The 20,703-nt window shown below is 39.4% G+C and overlaps 1 protein-coding gene across 2 annotated transcripts in view; it reads right to left on the bottom strand.

The window, feature by feature from the left end:
- Window positions 1–20,703, bottom strand: part of ALKBH8 (alkB homolog 8, tRNA methyltransferase) — a 51,126-nt gene that overhangs the window by 23,007 nt on the left and 7,416 nt on the right. For both annotated transcript variants that reach the window (XM_082682758.1, XM_082682759.1), the window contains exons 3-7: window positions 18,439–18,676; window positions 15,704–15,835; window positions 14,679–14,774; window positions 12,749–12,853; window positions 11,560–11,630 (exon numbers count right to left, since the gene is read on the bottom strand). In XM_082682758.1, coding sequence (XP_082538884.1) covers window positions 11,560–11,630; window positions 12,749–12,853; window positions 14,679–14,774; window positions 15,704–15,835; window positions 18,439–18,676 — 642 coding nt within the window. The remainder of the gene's footprint in view (window positions 1–11,559; window positions 11,631–12,748; window positions 12,854–14,678; window positions 14,775–15,703; window positions 15,836–18,438; window positions 18,677–20,703) is intronic.

The raw sequence follows: 20,703 nt of genomic DNA on the forward strand, positions 1-20,703 counted from the left end.
AAAGAATTATATAGAACTAAGCGGCTTCCTTCCCTTGGAAGCATGGAAAATAAGGTAAGATGATAGAATTTTATTTTCTAACAATTACCCATTCCTAAATGATCACATATAATTTCAAATAGCCACACTCTAAAAACATTCTACTGATAAACACTGCAGGTGAATTCCGAAGTTGTGGGGGTGACGTGCATGGACAACCACAACTTCCCAAAATGTCTAAGTAAAATATACCAATAAGAGGATAGACAGACAGATAAATATTTGATAAAGCAAATATATTAAAATGTTAACTATAGAATCTAGGTGGTGGTTATACAGGTATTTGCTGTAGAATTCTTTCAACTTTTCAGTATGGAAAAGTTCATACTGAAAAGCTGAAGGGGAGAAAAGGCACTGTGACCCATTTTTAAAACCAATACATAGAGGTTTCAATCTTCTGAAGAAACTACACATAGGAAAGAATAATGAGCACATTTATTAATTATGTTATTAGAGGAAATAATTTGTGAGTTAAGACAATGGAAGCCATTGGTGGGAAAATAAGACACTAGATTCTAGTTTATTCTTTAGATAAATATTTATTTTTCATTGTCTGAGCTATCAAAGGCCACAATGTAAAGTGAGAGACATGTCCTTGCCCACCCAGAGGTTTCTGGCTAATTAGCACTCGTATGTGTGACAAATATACAGTACCTATTTACTTGTGAAATTCAAACGCATTTCCTCCCAGCAACATAGAGTAATGATTTTTAAATAGGGAAATCTCAGTTTAAGCAAACGATTAGAACTAACAAGTATGAACGTGACACTAATTAATTTGGAAATACCTGTCCTGAATACAGAAGCCAAGTTTCAAAGAAGAATAATACGCTCCCAACTAAGCCAACTATTATAGGACTTAGGTGAGAAAATACACACAATACTTATTATTACCCCTGATGGTCATTATTAGTTTGCTATAGAGGCTCCCAGAACTCATCACAACAGCTGCCTCACTATTGACCAGTTTTTTATAAAGTGACATGACAAAGGAGACAGACGAACAAACGGATGGAACAGGTGCACAGGGCAGGGACGTGAGAAGGGGTGCAGGCATCCCTGACCTCTCTAGGTACACCCCTCTCTTAGGACTGCCACATGTTCATTCATCAACTTGAAGTTCTCTGAACCCCATACTATTGGGATTTTTATGGAGGCCTCATCACATAGACATGATCAATTATTAAGTCCATCTCCAGCCTCGCTCCTATCTGGAGAATAGGGGACAAGACTGAAAATTCAAAGCTTCTAACCATGGCTTGGTCTTCCGGTGAACAGGCCTCTTCAAGGGACCCATTAAGAGTCATCTCATTAGAACAAAATATGCTGCCGTCCGCCAGGATATTCCAAGGGATTTAGGAACTCTGTGTCAGGACCCAGGTGAATGACCAAACATTAGAACAAAAAATGCTCCTACTATTCCTATCGCTTAGGAAATTTACAAGTGTTTCAGGAGTTCTGACCAGGAACTGGGGACAGAAACCAATATATATGTTTTCTATTACCTCTAATGTATCTAATGTGAAAGCACAGGGGGTTTTTGTCTTTTTTTTTTTTTTTAAATCTAAGAAAGTAATTTTTACTTATAAAATTAAAAGTACATTTTCTATAAAAATTAAATTTTCTTGAAACAGTCAATAATAAAATATTGTTACTATCATAGTTTTTAAAATATCTTTAACAGGGGCACCTGGGGGCTCAGAGGGTTAAGCCTCTGCCTTCAGCTCGGGTCATGATCTCAGGGTCCTGGGATCAAACCCAGCATAGGGCTCTCTGCTCAGCAGGGAGCCTGCTTCCCCCCCTCTCTCTGCCTGCCTGTCTGCCTACTTGTGATCTCTCACTCTGTCAAATAAATAAAATGATTATTCTTTAAAAAAAAAAAAATATATATATATATATATATATATATATATATCTTTAACTAAGTAATGTTTCAGACCAAAAAAAAAAAAGAGAGAGAGAGAGAGAGAGAGAGAGAGAGAAAGAAAGAAAAAAGAAGACTTTTTTAAAAACTCACAAAGGATTCACAATCAATAATGTTCCCTGCAACTCCTGAATCATTCTGCCATGTGACAGCTTTGCTCCACAGGACCTTTTTTCCAATTATTCTTTTTGGTTTTACCTATTTTCCAGGATGGCAGAGTCAATAAAGATCAAGGTTCCAGCAAGCTTGTGGGGCAAGGGTGAGGATAATGTTCAGTTCAAAGCAAGCAAACAAAAAGTTTTAGACTTTCTGATCTTAGAAAACATTTAAGCATCCCAAGTACAATTGAATGAAAACCCCAGAGACAGCCATCACTCTCTCACCCAAGTGAAGAGAAGATTCACAACAGAAAAGTACATGAAATAAACAGATCTCCATGTCAGCTAAATGGGAAAATAAAGGGTACGCTGCTAGTGGGAACACTTCGGATAAGAACACAAACTTAATGTAGATCCTTACTGGTTAAAAAGGGGCTGAGACGGTTAGACTTCTGAAACCCTAAGGGCATACACACAAGAGACAACGCAATGGGAAGAAGGAGCTGTGATTCACAGAAAGTGACGAATGTCCAAATGGTGGAGATCACTCGGTTTGACCAGAAAAGTATCCCACAGCCAAGTAGGGAGCAGAAGAGAGAGAAGTCCATGTGCTTCCCACAGCCTGCCAAATATAAAATCTTCTGCAGTTGCACTGATGTTGGTTGGTTGCTACTGAACACAAATGGGACCCAAATAAGAATTTGCTTTTTACTGTAAACAGCAAACAGGTGATGCTACCTCATGAGCATGTCCGCTGTGTTCAGACAAGAGGAAAGGAGACACACAACTGCAAGTGGCCAAGACTAAAGCTACAAACGACTGACGAGCAACTGTGGGTATGTCAACACTGTCTGTTTACATCCTCTCCTTGGATCACAAATACAGAATCCCAGCAGAGCTTGAGATCATTAGTCCACTGTTGGAGAGACAAAAAACTGAAAACATTTTTAGTAAAACAAATACAATTTTCTGTCTCTCTACAAAAATGAAACTCCTAGAAGTCTACTCTGGCCAGCTGAAAAGTAGCGGGAAGAGAAGCCTGCTGACAAGCCATATTACTCCAGGGCAGAGGACCTAATAGAAATTTTGTCTGGGACACGTTGGAGACCAGCAGCTGCTGTCAATGACCTTTTAATCTCCTCCCGTATAAGCCTGCTCCTCCTGTATAACCCTAAAGCAAGTTAAAATCAAAGACTGAAATCAATCTGTTTCCCTTCATTGACTACTACTAGCAAGATAGGTTTCCAAACAACAAAAACAGGAGCCTTGAAATTTGCTAAATTTCTTGAAAACTGCAACTGCAAGATTACCCAGTCCTGTGAAACTCAAAGGAAAGAAACAATGCCAAGAACAAGACTCAGGGCATCCCATTTGAAATCACTGGAAGAAACCAAACTCCACTCCCTCATTCTGGAGTCAGGAGCAACATTATAAAGGACAGGCCTCCGTATTCTTATCAGGAAGAGGACACTCTCGCATATTTGAACATAAAGATGGTGTTTTATGGCAGAGCAAAGTGGGCCCTCACCTGGGACACGCGGGAGCGAAATCCCACCGCAGCCCCAACGCACTGGCTTCTCACTGCCTCGCAGAACGGATGCGGGAAGCAGAGCATCACCTAATGTTTCTGGTGTGGAAACCCCCGGCTGCTCAAGTACCGTGTATACACTTAGCATATGTAGCCAGGAACCTCTCTGCAATACTGTGCATGGGAAACAAGCAAAACGAGGCAAAAATTTTAAAAGAAAACACGACAAACAAATCTACTTTACAGCATATGTCAGCAAATTCCACCTTTCCATACAACTCTGCCTTACAGAACAGGGTCTCAGCTGCCACATGAGTCGACGCTGCCACCTCACATCTCCACCCCCCAGTACACGTGATTTTGAACTGTTTTATCCGGCTGAGCTCAAGTAGAATGTAAAACAAGAGTTAGTATTTTTTAGTTTAATGGTCGAAACATATTTGCAAAAGGCACAAACAAAAGCAAAGGAAACCTTGCATAACAGAAAAATAAGCCTGAAAAAGGAAAGATGCTAAACTGGGGGCACTTTAGCCACCACTGAATATTCCATATTACAAATGCTTAACTTATAAATGCTTACAATATCGGGGCACCTGGATGGCTTATTTGGTTAAGCATCTGACTTCAGTGCTCTAAGGGTCTTGGGATTAAGCCCCACATAGGGCTTGATCGGTGGGGCCTCTGCTTCTCCCTCTGCCCCTCTCCCTGCTCCTTCTGTTTCTCTCTCAAATAAATAAAATCTTCAAAAAAAAAAAAGCCTATAATATAATTATGTTTATGCTTTGCACTGAGACCACTTGCTATCCGCTTTCATTTATCACACTGTGGCTTTATTCCTCTGTAGGAACTGTGAAGTGAAAAACCACATCACCTAAAACTGGACTCCAAACACAAGTCTATCACAAACTACTTCAGTAAAAATAAGTTTTATTTTATAAATGACAAAGCTCCAAAGGTAATGAAACATTTTAGCTTTAAAAAACATTTTTTGAGATTTTACCCTTATTTACTTGTTAGAGTCTGTCTAGTAGCTTATAATCAACAAATATTTTTGAATGAATAAATTAATGAATAAATTCATCAAAAACAATTTATATGAAAAGAACAGGGCAATATGCCTCACATTTTTGGACAAAAGGCTTCCTAAATTCCATTTATTTATTTTCTGAGCTTTCCTCCTTAAACAAAATAAATTAACAGACTCATATACACAGGTAACCAAAATGAGACAGCTAAAGTAAAAAGAACAATAATAGTCATGACTACATCTCTAGCCCTAGATCTCTCCTCATAAAAAAAAAATGTATTTAGGATAGTACTTTTCCATAGGTACCATAATGAGATATCACCTCACCACTCTTAGAATGGCTACGAAAGAAAGAAGGAAAGAAAGAAAGAGAGGGAGGGAGGGAGGAAGAGAATGGCCAGCAGCAGACCTGGACTACAGGAATGTCAAGGGTGCTGCATTATATAAAAAAAAAAAACGATCCCAGACGGAAGGTGTGACATAAAAGAATGAAGAGCAACAGAAACAGTATGTCTAAGTGAACACTGACTGTAACTGCCAAAGAAGTATCTAAAAAAAAATGTAAGAGAATTCATAGACACAACAATAAAAGGATATAAATTATCAGGGAGTAACGGAGTTAAAGACTTCTGAAGTTCTTATATTATTCAGCAAAAAAAGATACCAAGTAAGTTTAGCCTTTGAATGCATCTCAGGTAATTATGTTGAGTGAAAGAAGCCATACAGCAAAGAATACATCTTCCCATATAAGAGACTCTGGAAAATAGTCATGATGTAAGGTGCTGAGGAACAGGAGGAGTTAAGGAAACTTCAGGGGATGATGGACACATTCAACATCTTGAAAGCCATGAAGCTTTCATGAGCATTTGTTTTATTTTTTTGTTAAGATTTTTATTCATTTATTTATTTGAGAGAGAGCAGAGCATGAGAGAGGGAACACAAGTAGGGAGAGCAGGAGAGGGAGAAGCAAGATTCCCACCATGCAGAGAGCCCGATGTGCGGCTTGATCCCAGGACCGTGGGATGGTGACCTGAGCCAAAGGCAGACGCTTAAAAACTGAGCCACCCAGGCGCCCCATGAGCGTCTATATTAATACGCGCAGCTTAGGGGCGCCTGGGTGGCTGGGTGGGTTAAAGACTCTGCCTTTGGCTCAGGTCATGATCCCAGGGTCCTGGGATCAAGCCCCACATTGGGCTCTCTACTCAGCAGGGAGCCTGCTTCCCTTCCTCTCTCTCTGCCTGCATCCCTGCCTACTGTTATCTCTCTCTCTGTCAAATAAATAAACAAAATCTTTTTTTTAAAAAACCGTGCAGTTTAGTGCATGACAATTATGCCACAAGGAACTGTTTTTCAAAGAAAATATTGGCAGATGTAGTTAAAACAGCAGCTGAAAGCAAAATTCACTATCATAAAAATGTTATGTCAAAACTATTTCCCAGGTTCTTGGGGAGCCTGGGTGGCTCAAGTTAAGCAGCTGTTTTCGGCATCCTGGGATGGAGCCCCATGTGGGGCTCCCTGCTCAGCGGGAAGTCTGCTTCTCCCTCTGCCTCTGCCCCTCCCCCCCAGCTCATGCTCTCTCACTCTCACTCATAAATAAAATCCTAAAAAAAAAAAAAAAAAACAACTTATTTCCCAGGTTCTAAATTGATCCACTGGCGGACAATTAAACAGAGCAGGAAACTCAGGAAGAGCAAAAGTTCATTTTGTTTTGTAGGGGAGAAGAGCGGTGGGTGGTAAACGGCTGAAAACAAAGATGAGTTCAGACTTAGAAAAAAGAAAATGTCTTTTAGAGAGTTCGATGTTCAGGTCCAAAGTCAGAGGTGGGGAATGGGGAATCAAAGCTGGAAATATTTTTGTATCCTGCAGGTCACAGAAATAAAAGCTCTTTTAAGAGACACCTATTTAACCAACCGAGATGCTGCATTCCTTCTGGAAGGTATGCTCAGCCCCCAAATCACAGGCAACTCTCCAACACCTTCACGCATTTCCACTCTCACTACCCGAGCTACATACTTAACAAGTCAAGCACTCAGTGCATCCACATTTATTTTGCAGTTACTTAATGATATATTATGGAAACCAATGAAATTGACAAAGGAAAAGACAGAATTTTCTTCTCTATACATAAGGTTGGATGCTCCTAAAAGACTCAGTACAAGTAAACAAAATGAATTGTAACAGATGTGATAATTCACTAATAAAATCTTGGAAATACAATCACTCAGATGTCACAGGTATCTTAAGTTTTTGCTTCACTTTAAAGAAATGAAAGCTGGAAAGACAAGGCAGACTGTGGACCATCCCAGAAAGAAGGGCCCTACATCAAAATACTGGTGAGTGAATTTACAGGTAGGCTAAAACACAGTGTTTGTAATATGTATGTATCTTTTATTATTATTATGCCCAAATTCAAGTGACCTCTTAGTTAACAGCCAATCACCAGTTTCTACTGCATCTCCTAAACAGGCCTCTATTGTAGCTTTCTGCCCTCAACCAACAAATTTCATTCTAGTTCTACATACCCGCAGTGATACAATGCTGCTGTCTTGCTACAAAGTAAATGTACAAATTCTACCTGAAAAGATAAAAGAATTGGTACTTGGAAGGCTCCAAATACAACAAAACGTTCTAGTTCATGATGTCACGCTGTGAAACAGATTTTTTTAGCAGATTACTGGCCCTGGAACAGGCGAATCTCTCGTCGTTCTCCTCACTGTAAGGGCAGCGTGGATCCTGCAGCATATGAAGGACAGGAGGGCACTGGGAGAATCGTCAGCAGACTCTCCATTGCCCTGTTTACACAAAAGGGGATTTTGGCTTCCAAGATATCTTGAAAGATAAGAAAATTACACAAAAATTGGAATCTTCAGAACATGAGTTAGTAGGGGAAGTGCTTAAGTGAAAACAGAATTCACGGTATAAAAACAAACACGACCAAGTACGGTAAAGCATCTCCTTCTGGATCACAAACCAGATCCACTTGTCCACGTTAGTTCTTAATGTTAGGGACACACTGGATCAAAGGGAAACAAAGACGTGGCCGATGCACCTCCGCCAACATACACAGCCACACCACAGCTGCGGCTACGGAGCGTCCCTGCACACGCACTCCCACACCCACACCAACACACGGGCCCAAGTATAACCCACTTGGATGGCAGATCGTCATCCTTTCAATGCTGAGAGCATTACAGAGATGATGGAAAATATCACAAACAAGTTTTAAGGGAGAAGGGAGAAAGGAGCTACATAGCAGACACAATTTATTTGACAGAACTTTACAGAATGTAAATATTCCAAGAACTCGCAGAAGAATAAAGTCTGGGGCCTGGAAGCAAGATAAAAATAAGAAGAAACTGCGTGGCTTCTGAGGCTATAAATGTTGCTTCTACATACACATTCTGAGGCTGAATTTGAGGCTAAAAATGAGGTCAGGATGCTGAGGGTCTGGACTATGTTAGTTGTTTCAAGCCCCATCAAGAAAGTATCTTTGTTTTCTTCCCCCAATTTGTGCTGAGGATCAGAAAACAAGGGAACATTTGTCTGTTAAAGCAACACACTCCTGAAAGAGAAGTACCCTATGAGTCATCCCTGACATACAGGACACGACAAGAATCACTCCAGCATCAGAACATCTCTGGGGCAAAATATACAGAGTTTGGAAAAAAAACACAGAATCTACAAAACTACTCAGCTGGCAACAGAGAAACTGGGTCGCTCAAAACATTTCACAGAAAATTTTTACTCAGTACCATATATTTCAGAAGATCAAGCTGGACTTAGTAACTATTTGCTAAAAGCATGAGCCTGGAGAGGGAACAAGTAATGTAATGAATTCGGAGCCCTCTAGCAGGCATTCAACAGACAAAGCCTTCATTAACCAGACACCCAGTTGTTCACCCCACTCAGTTCCAAAAATCATCATAATAAAAAATATTTACTGACAAACCAACTTCTTATAAAATTACTACTTCTTCAAATATCTCTGTGTTTAAACCCACAGCTATCTGTGCCCATTGTAGTGACCCTTTGGTCAGTCTTTCCGTGAATTTTGATGTAATGTGTATTAACTTTGTAGGGTGACAGAAGGTAACCAGACTTGTTATGGTGATCATTTTATAGTGTATATACATTTCAAATCACTGTTATACCTGAAATCAATATAATATCGTGTGTCAATCACACTCAATAAAACAAATTAGGAGTTCTCACAAATTTTCGAGGAAAAGGAAGCAAGTAAAGAGTTTTAAGAGTTAAGTATAGGGGCACCTGGGTGGCTCAGTGGGTTAAAGCCTCTGCCTTCAGCTCAGGTCATGATCTCAGGGTCCTGGGATAAAGCCCCGCATCGGGCTCTCTGCTCCGCAGGGAGCCTGCTTCCTCCTCTCTGTCTGCCTGCCTCTCTGCCTACTTGTGATCTCTGTCTGTCAAATAAATAAATAAAATCTTAAAAAAAAAAAAAGTTAAGTATAATCTCAAGGATTTTAGCTAACAAGAAACAAAACACTAAAAACAATGGTGCCACTGACAAATTATTACCATGGGATGGAAGCTGGAGTAGATCCCATAGTAAATTTCTTCCAATAATTAAGGCTGTCAAAGAAATAAAGAAAAAGGGACAGAAGTCTGGGAGACAGATTCTAGGTCTCGGGCACAGAGCCAGAAGAAAGTGCAAACAACTACAGTGTCAAAAGCAAACAGAACAGGTGCAAAGTGGGTAAATGCAAGAAGAAAAGGTGAAAGACACCTTTTTGGGGACCACCAGAAATCTTTTTTTTGAGGCCTTGGGAACGTGATCGTCCCTCTGTTACAGAAGTGAAACCTTCCAGGAAGGGACCAAAGAAGCACCTTACCTTAGTAAGTCTGCACGTATGAACCGCTCTGAGTTAGAAAACAGTTTACAGAGTTAACTCACAATCCTTCCGCCAGACAGGAGCTAATGTTAATCCCATTTTACATATAAAACAAAGGGCTCTAAATACAGTCAACTTTTTAAATATCATGATACACTTACACATGTCTAGTAAATACTTTTTCCCCCAAATTACAAAGATTGGCTACCCATCAAAAACTATCTCTTAACAAGAAAATCTATTGGTCTTGTCATAAAGCGTAACATGCATGCTTTCCTGCTACTACAAAGGCGGCTTTAGCCAAGAACCCCATAATCCAAATTGGCGGCTAAAAATTATGTGCCTTCAGAGACACCAAGTGGAGGTGACAACTGCAGCATATTATCAGTGCAGGGCACATTTTCCCTTCTTTTCCCTTCTTTTGACTTCCAGTGGTGGAAGAACATTTAGTTTCACTTCTCATATATCCGTAGGTGGGGCAGAAATTTCCACCAGAGTAAAAGCAAAGGAACAACATACCTGGCTTCTCTCTACTCCTTCACTCTTTTTTCTTTTTGGAGAGAGAGAGAGCACAAGTGCATGCGTGTGACCAGGGGGAGGGGCAGAGGGAGAAAATCTCCAGCAGAATCGCTGCCAACTGTCCCAACTCAGGGCTCGATCTCACAACCCTGACTGATACCATGACCTGAGCTGAAATCAAGGGTTGGTCCCGGAACCCAGTGAGCCACCCAGGTGCCCCCGCCAACCCTTCACTTTTAATTGCCCAGGAGACAGGGCCTGGCTCAGGGCAGTAGCTAGACTGGGGCCACGCTCGCTCAGCTGAGCTCTTCGCTTGCTCTCTTTTTCAGATCTACACGGTCTGCAGAACCTAATATGTGCTCCTTCATGTCCTGTTAGAGAGGAAGCTCTTGCCTCCACAAGCAAGGTCTCCAGCTGTCTGGCTGCACCAGTGACAAGCACAGCAAGTCACTTTAATTCAGATGTGAAGTATTAATACGTCCATGTGGCTACAGATCTAAAGCCATTCTCTGCCATGTTTTCTTAGTAGTAAAGCCGACACTCTGATCTCCAGCTGTGTCTCCTTTCTCAGCTGGTTAGACAGTTGAGAGGAAAAGACAAAGCCATTCTTTACTTACGGGTCCCCTAAAGCCTCAAGCCAGGATAACAGGTAAAATAAAAACAAGCCAGACAGAGAAGAGCTCTTTGTTTTTCCTACGTGTCCTCCTTATTTATAAAGCATTTAATAAAAATCCACACATGTGGGTGACAAGACACATCAAAGAGTACTAACTCTCACGTCACAGCACTGCCATCATCACATGAGTTCAGCATCATTTAAAAAGCCAAAGCACCAAAAACCTAGTGATAGGGACCTCACAAAGGCAAAACAAAACAACCTAGGAAACAGTATTCACCTCTAGAAACAAGATCAGATTTTGAAGCAACCTCTGGTTAGATTAGAGGACCTGATATTTTAAAGGTTCTTCTGGACTTAAAATACTGATTTCTAACTAAAATTATACCTGCAGTCTGCACCCATCCCTTTAAATCATGCTTTTTCTATCTTCTTGAGCAGCTCAAGGAAAGTGCAGCTATACAAACAAGTCGATGAATAAACATGAACCTCATATTCTTCGTCTGTAAAAATCAGCATATTATCGTGGACTTCTCAGAGTTTCTGAAGGGAATGAATCAGGTAATCTATGTGGAAAAGTATCAAAATTCTGGACACACATTTTAGTTTTGTGTTCCTTTTCCTGTGCGCGCAGCCACCATCTGTTGCCACTAGGTGGCACTGCGGCACGTCAGGAGGGGAGTCTGGCTAGTCTTCACCAGCTACAAAGTGAAATGTGTAAAAATATGTGAAAAAAACAGGGGTTTTCCTACCATCTGATCAGCTGATGCATAAAACTTCAGACACCTGAAAGAAGAGGCTATGATCACTTTATATTCTATAAGATATAAAGGTGCTATTAGCACCTTTACTTAGGTTTAAATCCTACCTCATTTTACTTAAGTGTAGGAAATCCCGTGAAACAGCATCGTATAAGGTAAGAGTTGTTGACGGCTAATGAAAATGTTTGAACATTTACCTCTGACCCCAAACTGAGAGAAACAATCTCATCCTCAAAAGCAGAATGTGTGTCAATATGAGCAGGAATTCCTGGGACAGAAAATAAAATAATAGGTCATTTCATTTGTCCTTTCAGTAGATTGAAGACACACACAGCCTCACACTATACCGGGGAGAACACGGCTGCTCTCAGGAAGGTACCATCATTTAGTGAAAAGCAAACGCTGAGGGTGAATGTGACTCCATGACATCAGACCAAACCTGAACGGAAAATCTCTCCACTTCACGGCCAAGAGCCACTGGCTCCGCTCTGACACCCAGATGCGAGTTGCTGCTTACCTGGGGCATTCACCCAATCCCAGCCCAAGAGTACGCGCGGCAGATCAATGCCAAAGTGCTGTTTACCAGTGAACATGGGATCCCCAAGCACAAGCAGAACACAAGCAAGAGCCGGGTGTGAAGACTAGACACACGCATCATTTCGACATCAACTGCTCAACTACCTTCACTGAGCATCTCCCAAGAAGGACTTTGCTGCGTGGCAGGAGTATATAAAGCAGGAAGACAGAGCCCTGTCCTCAGGGAGCATACACACCAATAGAAAGACTGACAGGTACCTATGTAATTACAATACATTGTGATAAAAGCAGGAAAATACCCCAAGCCCCATGATGTCTGCCATTGCGAAAATCCTGAAGAGCATTTCACTACTACAAATACCCCACAGAGATACTGCTAAAAAGTGCAAAAAAACTCAGGAGACTAAAGACTTTTACTAACATATCATCCTAGAATTGTCGTCACATTCTCAGAGAAGGAAGGAAGAGCAAGAGCAAGACCATCCAGCCAAGCAGCCTTCTTCTGGGTATCCGTAAGCTAAGTGGCTCTCCCACCACACAGGCCTCCTGTGTCTTTGCAACAGTCTCCTCCCCCTGTCTGAATGAAATGCTGAGACAAACAAACAAAAAAAAAGACCACAGACAGGGAAGGGGCCAGTCTGCTTATCTACACTTTGAGACACAAATTCCCCAAGGGATTAATGTGTAAATCTGCAGGGGGTTAAATAGCCAACACAGGTAACAGACACAAGCAAATTAATGCAAAGAGTTAGTTTATGCTAAAAAATCATACCTTTGATTTTAGAGAGTTAAGGAATCTACTCAGTCATGAAATATATGATTGCAAGGTGAAAATAAGAAAATACTCACCATGTCCGGGTTCATACTGGTTAACAGTCAGTTGATCGGGTTTGTGCTTAATGAAGCCTTCCTTCAACCACTTCTCCAGAATGCTATCCCAAATGTCAGGAAGACCTGATGTCAGTAATCATAAAGACAAAACATTAAAATATTTACTTTGCATGTTTTACTCAAGAATTAGAAAAGCCGGGGCGTCTAGGTGGCTCAGTGGTTTAAAGCCTCTGCCTATGGCTCAGGTCATGATCCCAGGGTCCTGGGATCAAGCCCCACATCGGGCTCGCTGCTCAGCAGGGAGCCTGCTTTCTCCACCCCCACCTCCTGCCTCTGCCTACTTGTGATCTCAGTCTGTCAAATAAATAAATAAAATAATTTTAAAAAAAAGGAATTAGAAAAGCCACTGTGAGAAAAATCACAGCTTTTATTTAGCAGTCAAGATCTAAATATAACAATAAACTGCTAAGACAAAACAAAATAAAAATGAAACCTTCAGAATCTTTTAAAGTTATTTTATTTTTAGTGAAACAAAATATCCAAAAGAAAAATTTTGCTCACAATTTCGACATTTTGTAAGGCAGCAATAAAATTATAAAATTTACTATTATAAACTGGAAATTAGCCTGATGACTCTTTCTTGTTATTTTAAATCATTCCACTTTTTAAAATTAAATTTAAATTTAACTGATTTATTCTGAATAATCTCCACACCCAATGTGAGGCTTGAACTCATGACCCCAAGATCAAGAGTCGCTCCTTCTTCCAACTGAGCCAGCCATGCACCCCTAAATTATTTCCTTCTAAAAAACACAGTTTTCGGGGTGCCTGGCTGGCTCAGTCTGAGGAACATGCGACTCTTGATCTCAGGCTATGAGTTTAAGTCCCACTGAGTCCCATGTTAGGTGTAGACATTACTCAAAAAACTAAATATTTAAAAAACAAAAACAAAATAGTTTTCAAAGTAAAAGTAACTTACTTTCACTGAAGTCAGAAATGTTATTTTATGAGGGAAAATAAGCTTTCAGTAAGATTAAAGTCATACAAATAAACGTAAGTCCCACACAGTCCTACCAAAGGTTTAATTTACAGATCATACAATAAAATCTTATTAATCAGTCAACCCAGTAGCAAAAACTGGCAAAGGATATGAAGGGGAATTCACAGAAAGGTAAATAAAAATGGCCAACCTCACTAGTAATCAGGAAATTATAAAGTTAAAAGTTTTATTGTATCACATGTTGGTAGAGGCGGCAGGAAGGAGGTCCACGCTGGGTAAGAACCATGGCGATACAGCTGAGCTGGGGGCGGTTTCCCAGTATCTGTTAACATTTTTAAATGAACACAGCTTTGACATAACAATTCTACTACTTAGCAGTCTCCCTTGAGAAATTCTTGCTTCCTGCTTAAGAGATATACACAAAGACACACACAGCAGCCCTTATAAAGCTAAAAACTAGAAACAACCTAAGTGTCTACCAACAGTGAACTAACTGAGTAAACCACTGTCGAACACTGAACACGAAGAATATTCACGGCAGATCTCCAAAACATTTAATAAAGGAGAAGAACAAGTTGGAGGCATCCACGTGAGATGTGAACATGTAACACACACACTCTAACACTACATGTTAACAACTACACACTTCTACAGTCTCTCTGCATGGACGTAAACTCCTTTGTTACAGCAAGTGTCCTCACCTGTTAACAGTACTGCTTCTGAGAGGTGTGGGAGTGAGGACAGTGTTCAAGAGGAACTTTAGCCTTAGCTACATGTATCCAGTTTTCACAAAAACTCACTATGAATGTAATGTAAATGTTTTAACTTTAATCAGCTATTTCAACAGTGTACCTAGAAATGGCAAACAAAACACACTATGACATACTTCCAGTACATTAAATCTTTCTTTCCTGAGCCAGCATTTGTGGTTTATTAGCAATTACTTACCCCCTGGTAATGGCTTGTCTTTATCTACGTTGTTGTTCTCATAGTGGAATTCATAACCAAAATGCTTTACCCTCCTGTGCTTCAAGGATTTTTGAACTAAATGAAGAAAAGAAAGGAAACTATTTGAGAGAAAAATATTTGCATTCCTTTGTCTATTTCAAAGTCAAAATTGTGAGTCAGGACTCCTTTAGGAATGGTAATTTTTGATAACTACTGGATTATCTTTAAAAAATTAACCACTCTAGGCACCTGGGTGGCTCAGTGGGTTAAGCCTCTGCTTCGGCTTAGGTCATGATCTCAGGGTCCTGGGATCCAGTCCCACATCGGGCTCTCTGCTCTGCTTCCTCCTCTCTCTCTCTCTCTCTCTCTCTCTGCCTGCCTCTCTGCCTACTTGTGATCTCTCTGTCAAATAAATAAATAAAATCTTTCAAAAAATAAAAATAAAAATAAATAAATGAAAATTAAAAATTAACCATTAAAAAAAAATTTAACCCTTCTACCTCATCTCTGCAGTTCTTTTCCATCTAAAATGGTTACAAAGCCTTGGAGTTTCATCCCATCAACCCGGAAGAGTCAACTATGGACGCTGCCACTCACAAGACCATTTATGATCTGGGAAGAGTCAGAGGAACTCTCATTTGCAAATAAATCCAGGAGGCTCTCACTGCATTGTGGCAGCAAGGTGCTGAGCTGCTGATCCCACACTGGAAATGTGCCTTGTGGGGGTGGAGGGGAGAGGATCAAAGAAGATAATGTATGTGAAAGGGCTTACCAATGTTGGCTCTACAAATGTTAGCTAATGAATATTAATTAGTTTGGAGGTTAAAATTGATAACTATATAAATGTCATTTATTATTAATGCCCTTAAGAAATGTTGGCATGACTTACCTAATATTAGATCTAGGCTACTTCAAGTAATTTTGAGGAAATATTAGAAATTTTAATAAAGCAAAGGAGGAGGAAAGGAGAAGCGCTGACATGGCATTTCGCAGACATTTAATCGTATTTTAGAAGTTTTACTTACCATTTTGATCGTCTATATCCTCTGCCCAGTTAACGCTTTCCAAAAGCATTTTCTCATCCTCAGAAGAAATAATTTCTTCTACTACCATGAGGCCAGGAGGTAAGGCCTGAAGCCCCAACTCTTTCCATTGTGCTTGGGAAACCAAAACAAAACAGTCACAGACAGATCTTAAAGTTCCTAAATACAAATAATTCTGTCCAGAGGCCATTTACCAGTTCATAAAGTTCCCAATCCTCATATTCAGAAATAAGAACTAAAAGCACATGACATAGGAAAATACAAAAATGAAAACCAAGATAAAAATTATGGTACAGTGCATCCACCACAGTTAGCCAACAGCAAATAAAAAACAGTGTTTACTTAATTATTATTGGAACACAACTGAGTTACTTTTTAAATCTTACTAAGAAACAAGGTTTGCCATAATATCTACAGTTTGCCACTCTATTAAAAAGCCAGACTGTCTCTAAATATCGAAAACAAAAATTTAAATGCTCATTTTTGCCCTTAGGGTGAAGCAGGCTTCTCGCAGACCAAGGAGACAGATGAGGAACTTGATCTCAGGACCGTGGGATCATGACCTGAGCTGAAGGCAGACGCTTAACTACTGAGCCACCCAGGCGCCCTGCCCTTAAGTTCTTGATGCTAGCTATGGTCCAGTAACAGGAAAAGCTAAAACAACAAAAAACATATTCTAAAGAAATAAAAATATCATCCTATAAAGAGTTATTCAGTTTATATTAAAATAATTTGAATCCTTATGCCCTTCAAAGTTTAAGATAGTGTAGCAGTGAAAGAAAAAGAAGAACGGATTTATAATTAAAGGGAATAATGCAATTCATTTACCATTAGAGATCTCATTGTTCATGCTACAGATGGGATCTCTACAATTTTTCTACTGAAGAGTTTTCGATCTTGAATCATTTAACATAAAAATTCTCAAAAATAATAATATAAATGTCTATTAGATTTTATTATTGTTTTAGAAACACAAATAGTGAATCACCTGATAAATATTTACTAAGTGTTTACTACATGTTAGGCATTACATTACTTATTCAAATTATGTAAGAAACGCTTTGGGGAAAATTACTTAAAGATAGGCAATTTACAGTACAAGTAATTCATACTTACTTTTCCTAAAAATAGTTTAAAAAAAAATAGAATGAGAAATACCCCCTTGTGTTTCCTAGTCAGTGGCTCTCTGGTAGTAATTATCAAAATCAGTATCAAAACATTTGTGACACAGTTCTGTTATCTGTTTGTTTCTACTAAGATTTATTTCCTAACAACAGCCTTGGAAATACATCTGGATCTAATGTGGGATTTCGAATAAGGTACAGTCCAGAACTCTGTGCAATTTCTTATTGAGCCTTTAACATACTGACTGCGGGAAAACCGAAGGACAGTACTTTCTCATGATCCCAGGGTCCTGGGATACAGCCCTGCATGGGACCCCCTGCTCAGCAAGAAGCCTGCTTCTCCCTCTCCCACTCCCCCGCTTGTGTTCCCTCTCTCGCTGTGGCTGTGTCAAATAAATAAATAAAATTAAAAAAAAAAATTACTCCCAAACCATTCAATTTTCAAAAGCTGGTCATAAACACATGCAATACAGAGATCATAGTTTTTTAAATCTAAAGCTTATGTCATATTTTAAATTAAATACATATAGATACTGAGAATTATAACTCTTAAAATATATCTTTATAAAGTCTTTAGTTCAAAAGTTTATAAGTTTCCTAAGTCTTATTTTACAAAAACATAAATTTGGTCAGATTATCACCTACCCATCCCTGGGGTACCTGAACAAAACGTTAAGTTGCCTAAATAGATGACAAATAAGTATAATGGGAGATCGGATGTCTACATCAAAGTTCATCTCAGTACATCTTATTTCCATGGGACAGTGGTGAAAAGATGTAATAATCTCTTTAGCAGTCCTGTATATCAGTCTACAAAGATTTTATTTATATTTCCTTAAATAAAAGTAAATTAAAAAACCAGTTCCGTAATCACACAATCACATTGGACAGTGCGCCTGTGAATGTACGAACGTTGCCATCATCACAGAACGTTCTGCTGGACACGGCCACTCTAGAGCTTAGGGGACCGCTGCTGGCTGGAGGTGTTCCCCCATAAATAGCAAGTCTGGCACACAATTACTCGGATCACAACTGATTTTTAAGCGATTAAAAGTTTCTGGGTAGACGCTATAAAACTGGCAATCTGAATCTCCAATGTTAAATTGTGACAAAAAACAATTAGGTAACAGGGTTCCAAAATAAGTCACATGGATAATGTGGGCAGTAGGGCCAGCCCCTTAAAGGCAGGCTATGCCTAACCCACGTCCCTTCCACGACTGGCCTGCACACACGAGGTGGGTCAGCAGCACCTGTGAGACAAAACGGGGCTGCTTAACTGAGTTCCTGTCTGGTTTCACAATCACTGAACCTCCTAATGTGGGTATGAATAGAAAACTCCCAAAAAACGAACGACTGCTTTTAAAAGACACCTGTAGGGGCACCTGGGTGGCTCAGTGGGTTAAAGCCTCTGCCTTCGGCTCAGGTCATGATCTCAGGGTCCTGGGATCAAGCCCCACATCAGGCTCTCTGCTCAGCAGGGAGCCTGCTTCCTTCTCTCTCTCTGTCTGCCTCTCTGTCTACTTGTGATCTCTCTGTCAAATAAATAAAATCTTTAAATAGATAAATACATAAAAGACACCTGTATACTAATACCTTTTTCCACAAAGTTCAAGTACAGAATGATCTTTTGTCCTAAATCACCCACTATTTCTTTTCCATTGAGGGTGACGTAGGCTTTCCTGGCTTCTTCTGCAGTTTTGTATCTCACAAATGAGTAGGGCTTATTAGGGGGCATCAGGAGACTATCCACCAGGCCACACTTCTCTAACGCGGGGAGCAGCTGGCTCCTGCCCACACCATTCCCCAATCCACCATTGGCAACAACCAGACTCTTTAAAAAAACAAAAGAAGAAGAAAAAAGACATGAGCAATTAGCATCAACCCATTTGTTTTCAAATAAGATTTTAAAATGAAACAAAGTAAGTTTTTTTTTAAAATAAGATTTCCACAAAGGTGTAATGAAGAGAGCAGGCGGGGGGGGGGGGGGTCTCCTGAGATGGGGAAAAAAGGTTTCCTTATGGGGGTTATTTGGTTTTCTAATTTCATCCATAGTATATAAACCAATTTATTAAATAGTACAGATTAAAAAGTATACCTATGATATAAATAACACTGATTTTTAAATAGACTTTGCAGTAAAAAATATTCCTTTCTTAATGGCTATACATACACATTAAAATCTCACATTTATTACTACTTACAAGTTTAACACAATGAAAGAGAAATAGATGGAAGACAAGGAATAGGAGTTACATATTAATTTCTGCCAGACTATCCCTACCTTAATCTACTTAACCCTCACAACAAAGCCTACAAAGTACGTGATATTAGCCCCATTTCACAGAGTAGACACTGAATAGCAGAGAAATTAAGTTGCGGTAGCGAGGGAGGAGTTGGGTTTCAAACCTGTTTCTGTCGGTTTCCAGAAACCACATTGATATAACCATGATATGAAGTTACTACAGTTTCTGCTGAATATAAAACAGGAAAATTTTCCTCTGTGTCTCAGTAATTCAGTCATTTTGCAATTAAACATTTTCCTTAGTTCTATTTCATGCTTACTTCCTGTTATTTGCAGTCCTGTGCGAAATCTTATTGAAGGGGTTTGTTGGGGGGGTAGAGGGGGGAGTTTCCTATTTTTATTCTGATGCTTATGGCCTAACACTTCGTATAAAACACTCTACACAATGTTAAGGTTTTTAATTTATAATCTATGACTCCTAAAAACTTTGTAGACTAAGAGAAGTAAACCACTGATGGCTTACTCTTATCAGTTTTATTGCTTATATCAGGTATTGACAAACTTCTGAAAACAGCCAGACAGTAAATATTTTAGGCTTCTCAGGCAAGTCTCTGTCACATGCTCTTTTTCATTTTCAACAACGCTTTGAAAATGTAAAACTCGTTCTTAGCTTACAAGCCAGATCTGACCTGGGGACAGTACTCTGCCGAGCCCTGATTTTATATACAAAACAGGAGATCAGAATGTAACGTATTAGTTTCATATACACCACCAAATGGTGATATCTAGAAACTTGACCTAAAAGAGTGTAATAGATTATTATAAAACTGAACAACAAAAGTAAAGCTCTGTGCTATCACGGAAGACCCAATACTTTATATGTTTGCAAACACACAGATACACATGATGAACCAAAACACTAATACAATGATATAAAACATGATTAAAAATTTAGTCTAAGATGGCTTGCCTTGGACCTCATTCAACAGGGTTTATAAAGTACTAAAATAATTTGGTTACATGCAGCCATAGTTACAAAAATATTTCTGTATTCCCAAATCTTAGGAATTGCGAAGGTGTTATAAATGTCAAGGGTCCGTGACCTCTTCTAGAAACTGAGGAGCATGGTGAGGTGTGACTTGAGGAATACTAATGGTCCTCAAGGATGCTGTTTAAGTGATCTGTGGGCAATTCTAAAGGCAAACCACACAAAAACAAGTGCAGAGGGGAGGAAAGGGAGGAATTTATTTCCTACTGTATGTGAGTCACACAATATAATTAAAAACAGAAAGTGTCTTATTTATAATTGTTCGAGCAAGCAAGTTTCCCAATAATGTGAAGTAAAGAATTCAGAATTTTTTTAAAGTTATCTTCAGTCCTGACAATTTGAGGACCACTGCTCTAAAAAAAACACTATGGCTACGAATGTGCATAAAGGCATGTATACTTAGCACGCATCATGAAAAGAACATTTGTTCTCTCCTGGATAGATAATATGCAATTAGAGGTTCTTCCAGAATTTTATTCCTTTCTTGTAAAAATATTGTGGAGAAAAAATAACCAAGACCAAATAAGAAGACGATTTGGAAGCCATGAAGGTGAGGTTTAAGCTTCTA

Source organism: Mustela nivalis (genome assembly GCF_964662115.1).
Source record: "Mustela nivalis genome assembly, chromosome: 9".
Lineage (NCBI taxonomy): Eukaryota > Metazoa > Chordata > Mammalia > Carnivora > Mustelidae > Mustela > Mustela nivalis.